Source organism: Gossypium raimondii, chromosome 4, assembly GCF_025698545.1.
Source record: "Gossypium raimondii isolate GPD5lz chromosome 4, ASM2569854v1, whole genome shotgun sequence".
NCBI lineage: Eukaryota > Viridiplantae > Streptophyta > Magnoliopsida > Malvales > Malvaceae > Gossypium > Gossypium raimondii.
In genome coordinates, this window is record NC_068568.1 from 26,084,527 (window position 1) to 26,108,250 (window position 23,724).

The window sequence follows — 23,724 nt, forward strand, 5'->3', positions numbered from 1 at the left end:
AAAGGAGATATGGGATCAGTGGAATGACGAGGTTAGACAGCTATTCTATGATAATTATAGGGATTTGCCTTATTTGCTTAACGTAAAGGTAGACAAGCGTTTGTTTTGAGCCCTCGCCCAATTTTGGAATCCTGCTTACAGCTGCTTTACATTTGGGAAGGTTGATTTGGTGCCTACACTAGAAGAATATGTGGCTTTACTCTGATGTTCAAAGTTTCAAGTAGACAGAGTCTACACGAGAGCGGTAAATGTGCTAACCTTCTCAAAAAAGCTGATGAGTATAATAGGGATGAGTGAGCAGTGGGTTGCTGCATGGATTAAGCAAAAGGAGGATAGAAAGTGCGTTCCTTGGAGAAGTTTGAAAGATGTAATTCTAACACACCCAGACGTAAGAAAGAGGTTAGATGTCTTTGCTTTAAGTATATACGGCTTGGTTGTCTTCCCTAAAGCTTTCGGGCATGTGGATGAAGCAGTCACTGATTTATTCGACCTGCTTGATAAGAAGGTTACACCGATTCCAGCAATTTTGGCAGAAACTTTCAGGTCACTGAGTGCATGCCGAAAGACGGGCGAAGGTAGATTTATTGGATGTGCACAGCTTTTACTCGCATGGTTTCACAGTCACTTTTGGAAGATGGATAAGGTTTCGTATCGGGTTTTCTCTGAAAATTATTCACCGCTAAAGGAGATAGTAGCTACGCCGAGGAGAGACGAGATTTCAGACGAGAAGTGGATGGCAATTCTTCAAAATCTTCAAGAGGAGGACGTTGAGTGGAGAGCTCCTTGGTTGCTTCCAGATGAGATCCTGTATAGGTGTGGTAATTTTGATTGGGTTTCTTTGCTTGGTATTTGGGGAGCTGTTGGATATGCCCCATTATTGGTGCTAAGGCAATATAGGTCAAGCCAATTTATACCTGCGACCCAAGGGATAGCTGATTGTGAATTTTCGTACAATGATGATGGTTATAGAAAGAAGATTCAAGAGATGTCTAGTGCTTGGAAACAGACTCACCGAATGAAGAGGTTAGCTGTGGGTCCGATGATAACTCCTAAGTATAGTGAATGGTGGGTTAAGAGAATCAATGATAATACACCCAAGTCAAATTCGGAAAACAGCCAGAAAATAGAAGAGCATTTGCGGATTATTCCTTCTGAGTTGGAGATCATAAAGCAAGATTTTGAAAGGAAGAATGCAGATTTAGAAAAGATGATAGAGCAAATAGAGGAAGAGAAGATGAACTTGAGGTTAGACATAGATGTTCAAAAGCTTGAAAATGAGAAATTAAGAAAAGGGAAAGACAGGGTGGAAGAAGAGCTGGGTAGTTTGAAGACGGATTATAAAAAGTTGCATCTGTCAATTAGAACCATTGGGCTAGGAAAAACTTCAGAACAATGGTGAGCAAAAATTCGAGAGGAAAAGGACAAGGTCGATAGATGGGAACAGAAATTTCAAGGGGTTCAGACACAAAATGAAGCTTTAGAGAAGAGTTTATCAGAAAGCCAAAAGGAAAAGGGCGAGTTAAAGGACAGGGTAATCGAATTGGAAAGATCTCTTCATCAGTACCGAAATCAGAATTCTGCAATAGAGTTGAGAGCAAGCTTGAGCAAGATCGAGGAAATGAAGAAAAGAAGAGAAGAGTTAGAAGCGGCAATGCAAAATTGTGAGATCCGGATCAAGTACTTAGAAGCAAATGAAAGTTGTAATAATGAACAGCTTCACTACTTTCAGAATCAAGTTAGGAGCAGAGATCATATCATGGAGGAGTCTATGGTCCAAATTTGAGAAGTAACTGATCACATACAGACTTTAGCAGTGTAGGCTGACATGCTGAGTGTGAAGTATGAATTAGAGTCAAATCGGGGGCAAGAGTTAGCTTTGTTACTTAGGAAGATTAGAATTCTGAGTAATAGGGCAAAACTTTATTTGTAATTCACTTTATGTAAAGAAATTTGCTTTCTAGTAAAGTTTTCTTAAACGGAATTGAATTAAAATTGACACCTTTTTGTATTCATTTCATGCATTACATGATATCATAGCATTAAAGTCCACTAAAAGATTTTAATTGATATAAATCATTCCTCAGTTAATCTGGAAACCAACCAACCTACCACACACCGTTACGGTACTCGATCAAAGACTAGAAAAATGGACCAAAGGTTGGAAAAATTAGAGCGAATGAAAATGCAGATGCAGGAGCAACTGACCAAATTTCAACAGGAAATGAGAGGTCAGATGCTAGAATTATAGAGAACTATGATGAGGCAGTTCAATCGATTGCTAGCTAGAGAGTTAGAAGAAGTGAAAAACTCAGTGGTCCACTTTGAGGAGGATGATGAAGACCCTGTTTATCCCTCAGATTTTACCCCGATAAATGTCCAGCCAGATATGCGTCCACAAGGGGCACCCCTTACTATCAAATCTCAACAATATCAGACCGATACCTTAGCACCAATGACTCGCCCGATAGGCTCAAGATCCAGTTTGAGGAACAATCTAGCCAATCCTATTGCTTTTGATAATCCAGCAGAAATAAAACAGGCGAGGGTAGAGTACGCAGATACTATAAAAGCCCCAAAGAGGAAGGGGAATAAGGGGGATAATTCAGGCAGATATAGCAAGGCCCACTCAAAACCAATCACTGTGGGCCGGCCAAAGACAGAAACCACTAGCCATCAGAACCCTTTAAAGCGAGAATCTTACACAAAGGCAAATACAGAAAGGCCTCAGTTCACGTCTATATTGATGTCATATAGCGAGCTATATCAAAGCCTATTTAATACACATGTGGTGTCCCCTTTCTACCAGAAACCAATGTTGCCTCCATTTCCTAAATGGTATAACGCAAATGCTCAGCGTGAATACCATGCAGGAATTGCGAGGCACTCGATAGAAAATTGCACTGCATTCAAAAAGATAGTGGAAAGACTCATTAATATAGGCATTATCAAGTTTGATAAGGCCTCTAGTGCAGAAAATCCGCTACTCAACCACATTGGCAATGGGGTGAATGCAATATATGAAGAGATGTTGGGAAGTGTTCACATCAATGACATATAGGGAGACACAAATGAAAGGGGACCTTGTTAGATATCCGCCTTATAAATGCTGGGAGTGTTCTAAGTAATTGAAGCTGGAAGAAATCCTGTAATTTTAGAGCTTATTTAGAGTAATGTTGAGAACATTTTTGTTGTTTTAGCCTAAAATGATAAAATTCCTTTGTGAAATAGGCTCATGTTTGAGCGTCATTATTCTAATAAAATACATCTTTTATTCATTTTGAGCCAATATTTTTCATTCTTTTGAAATAATTATTCTTTCATTTTTGGATTTTCTTCCACATCATTCTTTCATTCATAATTATATTGTACAAATAGTTATTCATAAATACATTTTTTGTATATTCTTTTATATTGAGTCTTCAGATATCAATAACATGAGTGACAATACTACAGGCTTAGAATTTCCTTTTGAGTGAGGCATGTGTTTAGAGGGATTTCATGACTTTGAAGATGACATAGATTGTAGCCTATTTTTGGACTTGTTAAGGATGGTAGAACAAGTCGAGAAACGGATCTTACCCTACAAAGAATCATTGGGATACATGACTTCTCCTTATCTGGGGCATGAAGGTCATTTGGTCGATCTCGCCAAAAGAGTCTGACGGTCATTGATTCATCTTTGTGATCGTCAGTTACTTTACTAAATGAATGGAAGTTGCTTCATATGCCAATGTCACAAAGTCAACAGTTAGCAAATTTGTGAAAAATCATATGTCAGTATGGAACGCCAAAAGGATCATATCTGACAATGTACTAAATTTGAACAACAGCATAATATCAAAAGTTTGCAGTCTGTTCACGATTAATGCCATATCGCCCAAAAAAAAAGATGGCGCAAAAAAAACTCTGCCGGGGCAATGCCTTTCTCTTGGGCCTATCACGATTTTGCCTATTGAAGATAATATTCTTTCTGAGTTTTTGAATCCAATTCCGATTGAAGAGGAATGTTCAAAGTTGTCCATCATGGTCAAATGCGTCAAAAGCAAATGATACAAGTTCACAAAAAAGGTCCATCCTAGAGAATTCCTTGAGAGGGGCCTGGTATTAAAGAAGATCCTTCCCATACAAAAAAAACTTCATCTCAAGCAGGGAAGGACCTTATGTGGAAGGCCTTATTTGGAAAAGCGTCGATTTTGATCAAAAAGGATAATAAGGACATGCCTAATCCTATGAGTTCAGATTCAATCAAAAATATTTCAAAATATAAAAACAGAGAGAGAGAAAAGAATAAAGAAAATGGAGAGGCCAAGGTGAAAACCCGCAAAGGGCGCCTTGAGACCAAAGAGGATTTGAGTTGAAAACCCAAAAAGGGCAGCTCAAATATTGATCATAATGGGGCATGAGGTGATTAGAGCAGTTCAAATTTTGATCAGATTGGGGCATATGATGATCTTGAATCAACAGGAAAGGGTAGACAACATCTTGAGACATCGACAGAGTACTGTAGATCTCCTAAACACATGTCAAACTCAGAAAGTTTGTATAGAGAAGTTCAAGCTGCGATATCTGGGGCATCCAATTTTTATATTGAATTTGCTATTCTTGGAATACTTCATTCTTTTCCAAGATACACATTCCCAATCAATTTCTTTGTTATCTTTATTTACTATTTTTAGATAATCTATTCCTTTCGAGCTATGCTCAGAACCAATTGTATTCTCATCCATTGTTATACCATTTTTGCAAGCATGTTGCATTGGAATAATGATTAATGGATTAATAAAACTTTCACAGGAACCTGAAACAGGACTATTGTTTAGAACGCACCATGTTTAAAAGTTGGAAATCTGAAAAGGAAGAGTTAAATTAGGATTTTCTCTTTGGATTTTGTTGTTAAAAACATTGATTGAACAAAATGACAAAGCTTAAATAAACAAGTAAGCAATGATCACCAGACAGTAGGAAGAGGTTTCCTCGGAGAAGAAAGCCTTCATTTATGCATGAGCCTTTGGTACGATACCCTGGGAATGGTGTAAGGGACAAGAGAGATTTAGATCCTGTATCCTTGAATTGTGATAGGAGAGGATCGAGAAAAAGCCATATATTCCTACCTTTGGGTTACAGTGGAAGAATGGTGGTACAAATTTTGCGCCCCAATGGATTGAACTTTGAGGTTTACAGTGGCGGGCAACCTGACTAAATGTTTCTTTAGAAAAGCCAGCCAAGCAAGAAGGCGTTGTAGCACATCAGTGTTCAAGCCTTAATAAACTTCGAGCAATGATAACCTAAGTGGGATCATTCTCGAAAAAAAAATTATTAAAAATTATGCATTCGTGCAAACACCATTCACACATGTCTAGTTAGGAGCATTTGATTCATTTTATGCCATCCTAATCATTAGGCATAATTAGGTTCATTATATAGGTAATGTTCCCTAAAGAACAGATCATTGAAGATAGCAGATCTTGCCTTCTGCATCGGCGTAAGCGGATCAAAGACACCGATCTTTCCTCCACAGGTTGCGGTCAGGCGAGTTAAAAATAGCAGATCTTGTCTTCCTGCACCGACAGCGAAGCAGATCAAAGACACCAGTCTTGCCTCCCTGGGTTGCAGCGAAGCAGGTTAAAAATAGCAGATCTTGCCTTCCTGTAATGACAGCGAAGCAGATCGAAGACACCAGTCTTGCCTCCTTAGGTTGCAGTGGAGCAGACTGAAGATAGCAGATCTTGTTTTCCTGTATCGGCAGCGAAGCAGATCAAAGACACCAGCCTTGCCTCCCTGGGTTGCAACGGAGCAGGTTGAAAATAGCAGATCTTGCCTTCCTGTAATAACAGCGAAGCAGATCGAAGACACTAGCCTTGCCTCCCTGGGTTGCAACGGAGCAGGTTAAAAATAGCAGATCTTGTCTTCCTGTACCGGCAGTGAAGCAGATCAAAGACACCAGTCTTGCCTCCCTGGGTTGCAGCAGAGCAGGTTGAAAATTGCAGATCTTATCTCCCTAAGCAGTAGTGGAGTAGATCGAAGACACTAGCCTTGCCTCCCTCGGTGGTAGCGGAGCAGGTTAAAGATAGCAGATCTTGCCTTCCTGTACTGACAGTGAAGCAGATTGAAGACACTAGCCTTGCCTCCCTCGGTGGCAGCAGAGTAGGTTAAAGATAACAGATCTTGCCTTCCTGTACTGACAGTGAAGCAGATTGAAGACACTAGCCTTGCCTCCCTCGGTGGCAGCAGAGCAGGTTAAAGATAGCAGATCTTGTCTTCCCATATTGGTGGCGAAGTAAATCGAAGAAAGCAGATCTTGTCTTCATGTATTGGCGTGAAGTGGATTAAAAATAGCAGAGCTTGTCTTCATGTATTGGCGTGAAGTAGATCGAAGATAACAGATCTTGTCTTCCCATATTGGCGGCGAAGTAGATCGAAGAAAGCAGATCTTGTCTTCATGATTCGGCATGAAGTAGATCAAAGGTAACAAATCTTGTCTTCCCCACTGGTGGCGAAATAGATCGAAGAAAGCAGATCTTGTCTTCATGTATTGGCATGAAGTAGATCAAAGGTAGCAGATCTTGTCTTTACGTATTGGCGTGAAGTAGATCGAAGATGACAGATCTTGTCTTCATGTATTGGCATGAATTTGATCAAAGATAGTAGATCTTGTCTTCCCATACTGGTAGTGAAGTAGATTGAACATCGCATCTAGTCTTATATACTTAAAGTTACAGTGGAGCAGACCCAAGAAAGCAAGTCTTATCTCCCTGATGTTGCAGTTGAGTAGACTAAAGATAGCAAATTTTGAGAAGCTACAAGGTGTAAATTCTATCTCCCTAAAGTTGCTGAGGAGTGGATCGAAGCACCAAAGCTTATACCTCTGAAAGACGCATAAGGTTAGAATGAGGCTGAAGAAGAAGAGCGCCAAGGTCGAGCATGACCGGGCAAAATTGGGCATTTTTAAAGTCTTTGCTCTGTTCCTGTTACACGATAACGAGCAAAGAGGGGCAGCTGTAATGCCTAGATTTTGCCCGGCCTTTAATAAACAAAAATAAAAATAAAAGTCCAGTGTTTTTTTACAACACTAAGCCGAAAATCACAAAACCCAAAGCTCCAGACCCAATCTAAAAAATGGCCCAATCACAGTGTGGCCAAAAACAGTTTCAGAAATCCCTAGGGTTTCTAGGGTAAACTTCAACCGCCGTAGCCAAGTCCTTCTGCACTAGCTGAATCTTTGTGCGCACCCTCTCCAAATCCGCACGGCAAGAAAGGCAACAAAATAATATCAGCAGAATAGCAAGAAAATCCAAAAAAAAATCAGCAAGCAAATAATGTATTAGATATGTCTTACCTTTTTTCTTTTTTCATAAACTGCTATAAAAAAGCAGATTCAATATTGTAAAAGGGGGAGGAAAAATCAATAAAAAACATGATTATTTTCAGAAACAAAACAGAGAATACAATACAAAGCAAAAACCAATCCAAGGTTTACATTTATAGTTTTTTATTTTGCTTTATTTTAATCTATTGTTTTTTGTTATTTTCATTCGAATAAAAATAGACTAAATAAAGAAAGAGGAAGAAAACAACCTGAAGAGGTGCCTGGAATCACCGAGAACGGCTGGAAATCGAAAAGACTCACGAGGAGTTAGGGCTCTTTCAGTAGTTTTTTGAAGGTTTTAGGGCCAGATCTAGGTTTAGGGGGTCGAAGAGACCGATTAGGGTATTTTTCCCTTTTTTGGCCACCGCAGGCGACGACGCCGGCACCGGAGATTGGCGATCGGCGTGGTGGCCGGTGACCGGACTGGAGGCCGGACAAACTGGGGGGATAGTTTTTTAAAAGGGTGTTTTTTTATTTTTGGTTTTGAAATGATTTTTTTTGAAAGGTTTGAGTCTTTTATAGGGTACCAAAACGGTACCGTTTTGGAGAGGCCCCCAGACGCCCAAAACGGCGTCGTTTTGGGAGGCCGACCCGAATCCGACCCGGCCCGGCCTAGGATCCGCGTGTTTTTGAGCGGAGTGGTAAATTGCGCTTTTAGCCCCTCCGCCTTTTAACATTTTTACAATTAAGTATTTTTATTTTTTTTAAAATTCGCCCTTTAATTTATTTTCAATGTCAATATGGTCCCGATTGAACGGCGCCGTTTAGAGGAAAAGGGAAAATTTCCCTTCCAGTCCCTCCATGATTATTCGCACGTTCAATGCGGTCCTTTAGGCTTTATTTATTTGCGGATTTACCCCAGATTTTTTATTTACAGTTCAATTTAGTCCTTTTTTATATTTTTCTTAAAATTAATCAATTTTAGCAATGTAATTATTTTTTATTTTTTCATATGTAAATTTTTTTATCTATATATATACATGTATATTTTTTAGGTACATATTTATTTATTTTCTTTAACTAATATTTTCTCATATTTATATATATACACATATTTATTTTTTTATATTTTTTTAATTTTGATAATGTAGATATTATTTAATTATTTTAATCTATATATATATTTTATATGTACATGTATACATATATATATTTTAATGAATATTCTTTTATATATAAATATATATATATGCGTATATATCCATTCTTTATTTTCAAAATGCTTAAATATCTACTTATATTTTAACACATATTTTATAATTTATATATATATATTTCTATACTCTTCTTTATTTTCACAAATGCATTATATATTTTGTTTATATAATTTTTTTATAACGAAATTTTATATGTAAAATTATTTGTTTTTTATTATTCTTCGTAATTTCGATATATATATTGTGTATCTTTTATTCTTTATTTTTGGTTTATTTCTTTCATTTGTTTATTAATTTGCGTTTTCATTTTTTTTATTGCTCGTTTATTTGATACCTTGCATGTCATTGACTTTTTTCCTCATGTATATTAGTTTCGTTTATTTATTTGTTTATATTATTTATGCCATCGTTGAATTTATTATTGTATTTGTTATTGCGACATTTATATATATTATAATATTACGTCATCTTTTTACTCGATTTTAAAAATAGAACTTTTCAAAATAGGGATAATACTCGTATTTAGGATTTTCAAGGAAATTGAGCCCTAACGTATTGGGTTCCGATTTGTTTGTAAAATCTAACAATCGAGGATTGCTCTTTAATTAAATAAAATAAAACTTGTCATCGGGAATTCAATATGTTGTGTCCTAACGTGTTGGATGTGACACGTTGATTTCTCGATATAAAGATTTTTTTTTAAAATAAAGGAAATATTGAATGTTTGGGATTTTAAGAAACCGTGCCCTAACGTATTGGGCTACGATTTCTTCATAAATTTTAAACAATTAGATATTTTCTTAAATTTTATTACACGAGTTTTTTGCCAACTCATCATGAAGAGAATAAAATGTTGTGTCCTAACGCATTGGGTGTGATATTTTTCTTTTTCCAAAATGAGAAGGTCTTAATAAATAATTTAATTTAATTAAGGATCGCATTTTTTTAAATCTCGACTTTAAGACATTAATTAATCAATTTGGTACCAATTTTTTAGGCGTTACGAGGGTGCTAATCCTTCCTCGTACATAACTGACTCCCGAATCCGTTTTTCTAAAACTCGTAGACCAAAGCTATTTTTCAAGTGATCTAATCACACCTTAATAAAAGATTGGTGGCGACTCCCAATTTTTTTTCCAAAATTAAAAATGGTTTCGACATTATGTTACTATATTTTTTTTATTAAAAATCATCCATTTAGATACATCAAAATTTGATCCAAGTATAATGTTACTATTTGTGAAAATAATATTTATCATTGTTATAAAAGAATATTTAACTATAAAAAATTAAAAATAATTATCATTTTATCTAATAAATATTTTAAATTGATTATATAATTCATTAAATTATTTATGATAAAATATTGGAAGATACATTTTAATATTTTATTAAATGAATTTATAAATTCACATATTTTAATAATTTTAAAAAGTAAAATAATTTAAAAAACTTCTATTATATATCAACTCTAATATGATGTCCTTAATAGTCATTTTTTATTCTCACCTCACCGTTACGGCTGCGTTTGAATCCAAACACACACTCCACCATTCTTTCTAATCTCACTGCTACAGTATCCAATCTCACCGCTACAGTAACTAATCTCACTGTCACCGCTATTTTTAACCTCACCGAAGGTAAACACACTGCCTATCCAAACTAAGCCTAAGAATCTCTGATTTAGGGTTAGGGTTACAGTTTTAAATTTTTTTCACAAGTTAAGGTTAAGGTTAAAAATAAGAGGGAAGAAAACGAGCCCTATAGGATGCATTTTCAATTGAGGTGGAAGAAGGGATACTAAAAGCTTGCACTGTAAGACGCATTTTCAACCTACATGTCAACCACCTCAGCTGAAAACGCGTCCTACAGGGCGCGCTTTCAACATCCCTTCTGCCACCTTAGCTTAAAATGCCTCTTCCCTCCTATTTTCAACCCTAACCTTAACCCATGAAAATTTTCAAAACTTGGGAATCTCGAGATAATTTTCAAACATCCTGGGAAACCCAAGATAATTTTCAAACATCCTATCCCAGGAATCCCAGTCATGGACTCCCACATAGTTATTTTTTTATTTTTTTTCCCTCAGTTGCCTATATAAATGGGGGTTTTGTTCCCTTCTACTCCATTAACTCTCTCGGTCACTGTCCCTTACAAAATAAAAAATTCTCTTCTAAATTGTTATTTTTTTGTTTAAGTGTTAAAATTTTTGGACAAAAAGATTTATTTGTGTTTGTGTTTGAGGGAGACTGTGTGATAGTTTTAAGGTGTGTTTGAGTTCATGGTGATGTGATGGCGCCTGGAGACCCCTACATTCCATTTTCCATTTGGGGATGAAACCATCACCTTAGAAGCCCATTGCATCGCAACTCGGACTCTCAGCTCATCGTGGTTATACGGTCATGAATTGAAGTATAACTAAGGCTTCCGGTTGACGGTGGTTATGTGGTCACGAGTTGAAGTATAACTTAGACCCCTAGTTGATGGTGGTTATGCGGTCACAAGTTAAATTTTAATGCCATCAAAAGAGGATCTTTATAAACCCCATATATAAGTTTAACACCATAATTATAGGGAAAAAAAAAGGTTTTCCAATATAATCAACTTATTTTTTTTCCATCTCCACCAAAGTAGTATCCTTAACCTCATTGTTTGAAACTTATGACAAAGTTGGGGGCAAAAGTACTTTCAGGGGGAGAAAATCTAAAAGTCCATTCAATGCATCAATAGTTTTTTGTGATTAAAGAACTCATTGATAACTACAACCGCTGTCACTTTGACTTGACTTTTAGATTTCTCTCCAGCACCACAGTCACTCCCCCTGAAAGTCCTCTTGTATCTAACAGTGTCACAGATTTCGAACAATTAGATTAATGATACTGCTCTGGTGAAGATGGAGAAAAAAAAGTTGATTATACTGAAAAGCCCCTTTATTTTTTCCTATGATTATGGTTTCAAACTTATGTATGAGGTTAATAAAGTATTCTCTTCCAGTATCATGAAACTTTAACCCATGACCGCATAACCACTACCAACTGGGCTTCCGAGTTATACTCTAACCGTGACTTTAACCCAATGCTGTATAACCATCGTGAACTGGGAGCCTGAATTGCAATGCGATGGGCTTCTAAAGTGATGGTTCCATCTCGGCACAGCTAATGAAATGTGCAGGTCTTCAAGTGCTATCGCATCACCATAAACTAAAATATATCTTAAAACTATCATAATGTCTACCTCAAACACAAACACAAATAAATCTTTCTCTCCAAATCTCTAACACCCAACATACAAACACACACAAAAAAACAATATTGGAGAGAAAAACAGAAAACGCATCCAGGGCATGCTTTCCTGTCACTTCAGTTGAAAACGCAAACACATTTTTTGCTTCTCTCTCCAAAATTAGTTTATTTCCCTAAATATAGAAAAAAAAATAGCATTTTGGGATTGTGGTATTTAAAGTTAATTTTGTAATTCTCTTCTTAAAACCCTTAAAATATTTTCAATGATTAATCAAATTAATTGCCACCTGGTTGTTACTCTTTAGGATAAATTTTGAAAAGTCTCTCCGCCAGGCAAAATTTAAGCCTTCAAAAATTAACAGCAACTAATGTTGTGTTCTCCAATGCTTCTCAGATGAGCTTTTCCATTAAAAGGTGTTTTTCCCTAAAAAGCAATAAAGAACAGACGTCAGTGTAGAAATTTTTTTAACTTATTTTAAGTGCTTTTTCACCAATGAAAAAGTAGAAATTTTTAGCTTTTTTCAGCCTAAAAGTGCTTTTGGATGGTATTTTACTTTTTTAACCTTACTATTTCTTCTTCCAAATAGACGTTAGGTTTATGTTTTAATTTGAATATTAACAATATATGTAATATCTAATATGAGTTATATATTCAAATACATTTTAAAATAAAATAATACAAATGTGTTAAAAGCATTAATTAAAAATAAAAATAATTTTAAAATAATACAATTGTGTCAATATCTAATTACAAATATTTAATTATTATATTTAAATATTTAAATATAGTTTATATATTCTAATTAAATTTAATAAATAATTAATATTAATTACTTAGAAATATTTAAAATTAATATTATATATTAAAATATTAACAATAAGTCATAATAAATTATTTTTATATTTTTGCTAAAATATCATAATATTAACTAATTTTAACATTATTTAAATACATATTTGTTACTTTATAATATCATGTCTAAAATAGACATTTTATTTCTTAAAAACACTTTTTGACAGCAATACCAAACACTCCAATTTTTCGAAAACAGCTCTAAAAAGCACTTTTCAAAAATATTTTTTCACAGCATTTTTCAAAAATACTTTTCCAAAAGTATTGCCAAACTAAACCTAAGTATTGAGCACTAAACTTGTTCCAACTTATCTGCTAAAACCCCGTATTCATTCACCTCTGCGAATTTTATTATCTTATAAAAAAATTTCCTTATATGGAATTGGAAATAAAAATCTGAAACAATATTAGTATTGGAAAAAACTCAGATTTTACGTCAGATTTTACGCCATGGGACTTGATTATCTTGCCATTTTTAAAACACCCTCAGCTTATAAAATACTGAACCATCCCCTTTCCTTCTTCATTTTATAGTAACACTATTGATTGATTCTGAAATCTGAAGGATGGCTAACCTTTCTTTCAACATAGTCACTGTCCTCTTGTGTGTTTTCGTGGGTTAGTTTAATTTTTTACCTTCAAATGCATGTTATGGTATTTAATCTAATAACTGGTGTTGTAATATTGATCAAATTTATTGCATGCAGTTGCATTGATGATGGGTGAAGCAATAGGACAAGAGATTTGCCATGATGTTCTAGCTGCCCCCGGTGATGGAAAGTGTGACCCTCAAAGTTGCAAAGATAAGTGTGCTTCCAAATGGAATGGCGCCGGATTTTGTGTTCAATCCTATGCAAATCTTCATTCTTGTAATTGTTCTTGGCCTTGCGGCGGCAAGGAATGAAAACTTGCACAAGTTTTAATGCCCAAGTTTATCCACACCCAATTGTTTTCTTTCTTCTTTCGTTTTTTATATGGTAAATAAAGCAATAGTTTGCTCCTTAAATTGCCAAGCCTTGAAAAGTCCTGATAAGTGATAACCATACGCAGACATTTGTGCACTCATGTTTCACAGGCCGCTCAAAACATGGTTAACATCGAAAAAAGTAAAGCTGAATAATATGCCGAATCTGTAAATGGCTTCAACACTTTATAAATTGTCGAAATCTAACCTGAAAACAACAAAGATGGCTGAAGCTAACCACACCAGTATACGTGGGATAACAAATATTCTCTCTGCAGTCTCCCAGACCAGCACCAGCTGGTGTCTTTGAACATGCTTGGATCCAACTACTCTTTTGGATCCTTGCTTCATACATCCCAAGTGCAGTCTTGACAGAGCCAAACTCAGCTGTTGAGATAAGAACGACCAAAGAAGTTTTTATCATTACCTAGTAAGAAAAAGGGAAGCTTATGTCTCAATTTCCCTCTTGGAAATTTTGATGGTCCAATTTCCTTATCCGACTTTTTGTTGTAACAAGATTTTTAACTTGTTTTTGTAACATTCCAACTATGTTTTTGGATTTGCGATTTTGACCTGTAATGTGTTTAAATGTTGAGTTGGGCAACAAATATAGTTATTTAATGTAAAAAGGAACTAGATATTAGATTGATAAAGTCCAATTATCAGAAGGAACTTTGAAAAAAAGGTAGAGTTGGTAATCTCCATGACTCTATCTAGCTGAGTTTAAAGACTAAAGGCCTCTTCAGATGGGCGATACGTTTATTTGCGGTTAGTGTAAAAATAACGGTGACGGTGAGATTAAATACTGTAGCGATATTGTGACATGAGACAAAAGGAAAACTAAACACACTGCATCGGGGTAAACGTCCATCTAAAGGGATGTTAAATAGATGAGATAAGATTTTGAATTTAGATGAGTCTTGTGTTTCAAAATTTAGGCATTATCCAGCATAAATCAAATTTGAATTTCAAGCTAAAATATAACTATCTTCTTGGGATAAATTAAAATAGGACTTCAATTTAGAAGTGATTGAAACTGGAGAAACGTTGTTTGTTGGTGGCGGCATTGGTCGATCAACCAAGAAGGTACGGCGTAGGCTGGCAAAACCCCCTGATCCAAACAATCCCATATTGGATGCAAAGGGAATGACAGTGAACTCGAGTGGTATCCCATTCATTACTTTCTCTGAGCGAGTGCATCAATTCATCACTTACTGGATGTCTCGGACTATAATTGTAAAGCTACTTGGCAGAAGGATCTCATACCTCACTATGTCTAGCAAACTACAGACCATCTGGAAAACAAAACACCCATTAAAGATCCTAGATTTGGAAAACGACTACTTTTCTATTAAATTTAGACATGTCTTGAGGAATAGTAACATGGTTGCTGACTGCATAGCTAAGACGGCAGGAGGAATGAAACAGTTGATAGCTCTCATAGATCCACCATCACGTGTGAAGTCTACTAGAGGAGGACATAAACATGTTGCTGCATGAAGCGGTACTTGGACATCAGTCTTGCTGGAAATTTAGTCATGTACTAATTTTATTTGCTACCAAAAAAAGAAGAAAAAAAAAAAAACAAATGTAGCCTAAGGGAGACGTAAATGACGAAAGTAGTTTCAGGGAGTTTTTCATTTTGTATCACTTGGGAGTTTACACTCTTGATTTATTTAAGCATTTCCTTGGGGATATTATACTTTCAAAGTGAAGTATATGGTGAGAATGAGTGCAAATAATTGGTAAATACTGAGGCTACAATTATTTGTTTGAGTTTAAATCAGGACAAACAATAGAACTGCTGGACAGATTATTCTATAATTACATGTGGGTTAAATCATCGTCCAATCCAGTTCTTTGCCATTTTGATCATGGTCTGCTCGACAAGGAAGCCTATTTGAGGCCTTGTGGCTCTGGGTGCCAACAAGTGATAGAAAATGCTTGGATAGAATCAGAGGATCCTATGAATATCACTCGCAATGCGCTGAAAGTTTGGAAATCTAAACCAATTAACGAGAACAAGTGTTAAATAGAGAAAACATTCAGTGGTAACAAAATACTAGAATTCAATGGGTTACCCGCAGAGGATGCTATTTTCATAAAAGGGTAAATATACTTTTTGACATTTCATGCACTTTCTGTGGTGAAAAACCTTACAACTTGCAGCCATCTGTTTATCCACTGCCATTTTTACTAATCCACGTTCACTTATGTTTGCCAAAAAACACACAAACGCACAACAGCTAGATCTAGTAACCACCCTTGAGATCGTTAACGACATCATATGGTATGGGAGTAACAGTTTCCAAAGTAGCACCCTCTACCATGAAACCAGGTTTGGGTCCTTTTGGCTGCCTCTTGGTGCTAATGACCTCGCCCTTTGCTTTAGCCTCTGCCTTGAGTTGATCATTCTTCACCTTCCTCAGCTTGAATTCCTCAACGCACCTTGAAGGCTGAACGTGCTCTACTCGCACGTGAATCCTCTTCCTTATAATCCGATTACCGACCTGCAACCTTGAGCATATTAATGCGGACACACAGATTTCAAATCTCACATGAACAGAGCATCCCATGAGAGTGCAAATGTTAAAAATATCAATCAGGCAAGAATATCAAACTAGCCCCCTACACAACCTCAAAGACAAAATTTAAGCACATCCCGAAGAGTGAATTTGGATCTTTTTATGTTAAAAGCAGCCCCAACATGCCATAGAATTAACAAATGCTACACTGATGTTAAGGTGCATATCATCTCATTGAAATACGAGCTTGTCGATGGATCAGACACCCAACATTTTCTAATAAAAATTACGTAAAATATCAGTACTCGGCATCTGAAGACATGAAATGAAACACAAAATCCATAACTATCATAAGCCAAGATCCACAAATACACAAAGAAAACATCATTAAACAGCGTTGTTTAATTATACCTGCTTGTTGACTTCAACGCCGATGGCACGTTTGGTGACGTTCCAGACACGACCGGTGCGGCCATGGTAGAACTTGTGGGGCATGCCCTTATGAACGGCGCCATTTACCTTGACATCAACATACCCACCGATCTTGTACGTCGTGAGGTAAGTGGACAAAGGAATGTAACCCTTCTTTCTGAAGGGTCTGGCAAACAGATCCCTTGTTCGAGAGCGCACCCCATGACCAGCGGGCATTTTTTATGTTTTTTTTACAGATCTCTTAGCTTAGGTTTCCTTTTCTTGAAGTAGTAGCAGCTAGGGTTTCTTTTTCTTTCGGCTTTTGGGGCCCTTTTTTACCTTCTGGTTCTGCGTTTGGGCTTTTGTTCCTATTTTAGCTTCTTATATACCATAGGACGATTATTGTCGATCAGAGCCCAGAAGCCAAAGCTGGCCACGTTGTTTGAGACTATCCTGGCATCTAAGCCCATCCAATCTGGATTACTTCAGGTTTTATCATTTTAGATTCGTTACAAATTTAATTATGATGGATTTCTTTTGATTTTTTATGTTGTTTTTACCATTTATATTTAAGGTTTATAATTGTTTCTCTAAATAATTATGTTTTTAAGATTCGAATTTACATTTTTTTAGTACAACATATCTTATAACTACATCTAATATTTATTGATAAATATATTAAATATTTTTATAATGAAAATGAGTTGGATTAATATTAGAATTATATGATTGTTATCTGGGGTCTGCATCAAGAGAGCAACATATTGCCAAAACGTGATAATGTTAGAAGGCAAAATATTAATATAAGTCTCGCTTATTGGGCAATTTTTGTAACGTGGGGGCTTGCCATGATATTTCATTCTTTTCAAAATAGTAAATTCTGTACTTTTATCTGGTTTTTGGTGGTTTCTGGTATGATTTTATGGTTTTTTTGGAATGTGATTTATTAGGAAAGTTATTTTGCAATATTTAATAGACATTAGAAAGTATTGATTAAAATCCTAAAAGTTGCATTAGCACATTTGATTCACTAAATAGTTTCCTAATAATGTAATAATATTTTACAAATTTAACTTTGTTAAATAAAATAATATTCATGTATTTAATACTTCACAGTATGCTTTGAGTTGAACTGCAACATTTGGTATTCATTGTATTTTTAAATATAACAATACATATATAAAATTTGTTTTAGAATGAATACTCTAATGCAATTGAGATTTCAATGATATATTGAAAGGAAAAAAAAGGAAAATAATAATAAATAAATATAATATGTAAACTGTCGAAACCATTTTTATTTTTGGAAAAAAACAAAAACTAGTTGTCGATGAAAATTTGGAGTCGCCACCAATCTTTTATTAAGGTGTGATTGGATCACCTAGAATGAATTTGGTCTACGAGTTTTAGAAAAACAGGTTCGGGAGTCAGTTACGTACGAGGAAGGATTAGCACCCTCGTAACGCTCAAAATTTGGTACCAAGTTGATTAATTAGTGTCGTAATGTCGAGAATTAATAAATATGATCCTTAGTTACATTAAATTATTTATTAAGACTTTCTCATTTTAAAAAAAAGAAAATATCACACTCAATGCGTTAGGGCGCAATATTTTATTCCTTTCAAGATGAGTTGGTCCAAAAAAACTCGTGTAATAAAACTTAAGAAAATATTTAATTGTTTAAAATTTATAAAGAAATCGCAGCCCAATACGTTAGGGCACGATTTCTTAAAATCCCAAACATTCAATATTTCCTTTATTTTTCTAAAAAAAATCTTTATCTCGAGAAATCAACGTGTCACATCCAATACGTTAATACACAACATATTGAATTCCCGATGACAAGTTTTATTTTGTTTGATCAAAGAGTAATTCTCGATTGTTAGATTTAACGAAGAAAATCGGAACCCAATACGTTAAGGCTCAACTTTCTTGAAAATCCTAAATACGAGTATTATCTCTATTTTGAAAAGTTCTATTTTTAAATTCGAGTAAAAAGATGACGTGATTGAATGTATGCATAAATGTTACAATAACAAATACATCAATGGCATAGAAACAATATAAACAAATAAATAAACGAAATGAAAAATAATAATCCATGACATGCAAAATATTAAATGAATAAATGCAAACACAATTAAATAACGAATGAAGAAAGCAAACAAAATAAATAAAGAAAAGAAGATATATAATATGCACATAGAAATTATGAAGATTAAAAATATTCATATGGTTTACAAATAAATTTTTGGGTTATAGAACTTATATATATATACAATACATAATATACTTATGAAAATAAAGAAAATAGATAAACACATATAGATTATAAAATAGTTGTTTAAAAATATATATATTTGAGCATTTTTAAAAAGAATAAATATCTATATATATATAAATAAAAAACATTAGTTAAAAATATATACACATGTACATATATAAAAAAACAAACTAAATAATAATTACATTATATAAAAATATATACATATATATATAGGGAAATAAATGGGTACATAAAAAGTATATATATAGAAAAAATATTAAATAATAATTACAATATTAAAAATAAAATAAATATGCGTATATATATAAAAATATTCGTTTAAAATATAAATAAATAAATATGTACATTAAAATAACAAATATACATATATATATATATATATATAGATAAAAATAATTGCAAAAAAGGAATAATTACATTATGGAAATTAATTAATTTAAAAAATATATATAAAAAAACTAAATTGAACTGAATATGAAAAATCTGGGGCAAATCCGCAAATAAATGAAGTCACAAGGACTAAATTGAACACGAGCATAATCACGGAGGGACTGGAAGGGAAAATTTTCCTTTTCCTCTAAACGTCGTCGTTCCATAGGGACCAGATTAAAATTGAAACTAAATTAAGGGGCGAAATTTTAAAAAATAAAATAAAAACCTAATTGTAAAAGATTAAAAAGGCGAAGGGGCTAAAAGCGTAATTTACCCTTCCGCTCAAAAACACGCAAATCCTAGGCCTGGTCGGGTCGGAGTCGGGTCTCCCAAACGGTACCGTTTTGGTACCCTATAAAAACCCCCCACTCTAAAAAAAAATCATTTTTATGCCTATTTAAAAAAAAACAAAGAACCTTTAAAAAAGCTCTCATTCTCCAATCGTCCGGCCTAGGTCCGGTCAACGGCCAGTCACAGGCCACCGTGCCGGTCGCCAATCTCCAGCGTCGGCACCGCCGTCTGCGGTGGCCGAAAAAGGAGAAATCTCCTATTCTATCCCTTTAAAGCCCCTAAACCCAGATTTGGACCCGAAACCCACAAAACACTGCTGCAAGAGCCTCAAATCTCTGAGAAACCTTTCAGTTTTCGACCGTTCACGGCGGTTCTGGGTACCACTCAGGTCAGTTCTTTCCTTTTCTTTCTATTTATTTTCTTAGCATATAGATAAAAAACATATAATAATAAAAACTGTAGATGAACAAAGATAAAGAAATAAATATCAACCTTGGAACGATTTTTCCTCTTTCGGTATTAAACTAACTGTGTTTTTGCTGTAAAGGTAATTGTGTTTTTTATTGATTTTCAATTGGTCCCCATTACAGTATGTTCAGATTGCTTTTATAGCAATCGTAAAATATACAAAGAAATCTGCTAATATCTGTTTGATTTGATTTCGAAATCTTTGATTTTCTTTTCTTTCTTGTGTTTGTAGGTGAAGATCGTATGGAGATTCGGCCTTTGGGGAATATTTGAGTTGCGGCGGCTAAAGCTTACCTCAGAAACCCTAGGGTTTCTGCCACTACTTTGGGCCACTGGATTTGGGCCTCCGTTTTTGTATTTTGGGACTTGTTTTGTTCTGGACTTGTAAAAATATTGGACATTTCATTATTATTTTTATTATGGGCCGAGTAAAATTTAGGCATTACAGCTGCCCCTCTTTGCTCATTATCGTGTAACAGGAACGGAGCAAAGACGTTAAAAATGCCCAATTTTGCCTGGTCGTACTGGATTTTGGTACTCTTCTTCTTCAAGTAGCCTCATTCCTTCCTACTGCATCTTCAGAAGTATAGGAACTAGTGCTCCAATCTACTCCACTGCAACTTTAGGGAGATAAGACTTGTAGCTTCAGCTTGATCTGCTGCAACTTGAAAATGATGTTGATGCAATCTGCTCTACTTGTGATTTCAGAAAGATAAGACTTGCTCACTTAGTCTGCTCCACTACAACTTCAGGGAGATAAGACTAGATGCGATCTGCTCTCTGCAACTTCAGAGAGATAAGATCTAATATTTTAATCCGCTCCACTGCAACTTCAGGGAGATAGGATTATCGGCTTTAATCTACTCCACTGCAACCTCAGGGAGATAAGATTTGCCATCTTCAGTCTGCCTCACTGCAACTTTAGGAGGATAAGACTTATTTACTTAGTTTGCTCCACTGCAACTTCAGCGAGATAAGACTAGATGCGATCTGCTCTCTGCAACTTCAGAGAGATAAGATCCAAGGTTTTAATCCACTCCACTACAACTTCAGGGAGATAAGATTTGCCATCTTCAGTCTGCCTCACTGCAACTTCAGGAGGATAAGACTTGCTTACTTAGTCTGCTCCACTGCAACATCCGGGAGATAAGACTAAATGCGATCTGCTCTCTGTAACTTCAGAGAGATAAGATCCAAGGTTTTAATCCGCTCCACTGCAACTTCAGAGAGATAGGATTATCGGCTTTAATCTACTCCACTGCAACCTCAGGGAGTTAAGATTTGCCATCTTTAGTCTGCCTCACTATAACTTCAGGAGGATAAGACTTGTTTACTTAGTCTGCTCCACTGCAACTTCAGGGAGATAAGACTATATGCGATCTGCTCTCTGCAACTTCAAAGAGATAAGATCCAAGGTTTTAATCCGCTCCACTGTAACTTCAGGGAGATAGGATTATCGGCTTTAATCTACTCCACTGCAACTTCAGGGAGATAAGATTTGCCATCTTCAGTCTGCCTCACTGCAACTTCAGGAGGATAAGACTTGCTTACTTAGTCTGTTCCACTGCAACTTCCGGGAGATAAGACTAAATGCGATCTGCTCTCTGCAACTTCAGAGAGATAAGACCCAAGGTTTTAATCTGCTCCACTGCAACTTCAGGGAGATAGGATTATTGGCCACCGATCTGTTCTCTAGGGAACATGACCTGTAAAAATCCATTCTATGAACTTAATTATGCCTAGTGATTAGGATGTTATGATCAAAATTAATTCAATGCTCCTAACTAGACATGTATGAATGACATTTGAATGAATGCAACATGTCATTTTTTGAGAATTATCACTCAAGTTATCATTTCTTAAAGTTTATTAAGGTTTTATCACTGACGCCTTTTGCTTGGCTGACATCTCCAAAGAAACACTTAATCAAATTGCCCCCCATTATGAACTTCAAAGCTCAATCCACTAGGACGCAGAATTTGTACCATCTTCATTCCACCGTGACCCAAGGGTAGGAAAATTTGACTTTTCTCAATCCTCTCATATCGTAATTCAAGGATGAAGAACATGAAACTCTTTTACACCATTCCCAGGGTGTCCTACCAAATGCTCATGCCCAAATGAAGGGTTTTCTTGCCATAGGGGACTTCTTCCTACTCAATCAAGACTTCTTGCCATCTCATTCGATATTTAGACAACCAAATCAGAAAAAGTAGTCTTAATTTAGACTTTTTCCTTCTTAGGCTCTTAAACTTTTAAACTTGGTGCGTTCCAAACAATAGTTCTATTTCAGGTTACTAAATTATTTAGAAATTCCCAGAGTAATATGCAAAACTTCTTTTGTGAAAGTTTATTAGTCCATCAATAATTATTCTAATGCGACATGCTTTCACAACGATAAAAAACTGAGTAAGAGATGAATTAATTCAAGTCATAACTCGAATAATAGAAAAGGAATTTATTGATAGCAAGTGTCTTGAAAAGAAAAAGTATTCAAGAATAGAAAAGAATGAAGTATTTACAAGAACAAACAAACTCGGTACAAGTTATATGAAGACTAAGTGCATTGGATATCGCAGCTTGAACTTCTCCATGCAAACTAAGAACCATTTTGAATTTAACCTGTGTTTAGGGGATCTACAGTACTTTGTCGATGCCCCAAGACGTCGTATATCCTTTTCTTGTTGACTTAGGTGTAGCAGGATCGCCACATGCCCCAATCTAACAGTGTTTGAGCCGCCCTTTTCGGGTTTTCAACTCAAATCCCCTTTGGTCTCAATGCGCCCTTTTCGGGTTTTCACCTTGGCCTCTCCTTTTTCTTTTCTTTTCTTTTTTTTGAAAACCAGAGCTCTCTTCGCGGGTTTTCACTTTGATTCCTCCTTTCCTTCAAGTGAAATATTTCTTGACTGAATCTGAATTTACAAGATTCGGCAAATTCTTACCATCCATTTCACTCAAAATCAAAACACCTCCAGAAAAAACCTTTTTTACAACATAAGGTCCTACCCAATTTGGCATCCATTTCCCTCTGAAATCTTTTTGTAGAGGGAGGATTTTCTTCAACACCAAGTCTCCCACATGAAATTCTCTAGGACAGACCTTTTTGTTATATGCTCTCATTATTCGTTTCTGGTACATTTGACCGTGGCGAATAACTTTTAGTCTTTTCTCTTCTATCAAGTTCAACTGATCATACCGAGATTGGATCCATTCGGCCTCCTCCAATTTTAATTCAGCTAATACTCGTAGAGAAGGAATTTCGACTTCAATGGGTAGGACTGCTTCCATCCCATACACCAAAGAAAAAGGTGTTGCCCCAGTAGAAGTCCTGATAGATGTTCGGTAAGCAAGAAGAGCGAATGGTAAATTCTCATGCCAATCCTTGTAAGTTTCAGCCATTTTCACCACAATTTTCTTGATATTTTTGTTGGCCGCCTCCACTGCACCATTCATTTTTGGACGATACGGTGATGAATTATGGTGTCTAATATTAAACTGGCTACAGACTTCCGCTATTATGTTGTTATTCAAATTCAGGGCATTGTCGGATATGATTCTTTCAAGCATTCCATATCGACATATGCTATCTTTCTTCAAAAACTTACTAACTGCTGATTTCGTGACATTAGCATATGAGGCTGCTTCTACCTACTTAGTGAAGTAGTCAATAACCACAAAAATGAAACGATGTCCATTAGAAGCCTTCGGCGATATTGGCCCAATGACAT

At 35.5% G+C, this 23,724-nt stretch overlaps 1 protein-coding gene and 1 pseudogene across 1 annotated transcript; one reads left to right on the plus strand and one right to left on the minus strand.

Annotated features, from left to right (window-relative positions):
• The first annotated feature begins 289 nt into the window (after positions 1 to 289).
• On the plus strand, positions 290 to 3,043 carry LOC128040462 (uncharacterized; annotated as a pseudogene).
• Positions 3,044 to 15,645: 12,602 nt separating this feature from the next.
• Positions 15,646 to 16,832, minus strand: LOC105766555 (60S ribosomal protein L21-1). The gene is made up of 2 exons (XM_012586049.2): positions 16,519 to 16,832; positions 15,646 to 16,092 (listed from the first exon to the last, which is right to left on the minus strand). Exons 1-2 carry the CDS (start codon positions 16,753 to 16,755, stop codon positions 15,835 to 15,837), a joined length of 495 nt encoding a protein of 164 aa, XP_012441503.1. The 5' UTR covers positions 16,756 to 16,832; the 3' UTR covers positions 15,646 to 15,834.
• Between the last annotated feature and the right edge of the window lie 6,892 nt (positions 16,833 to 23,724).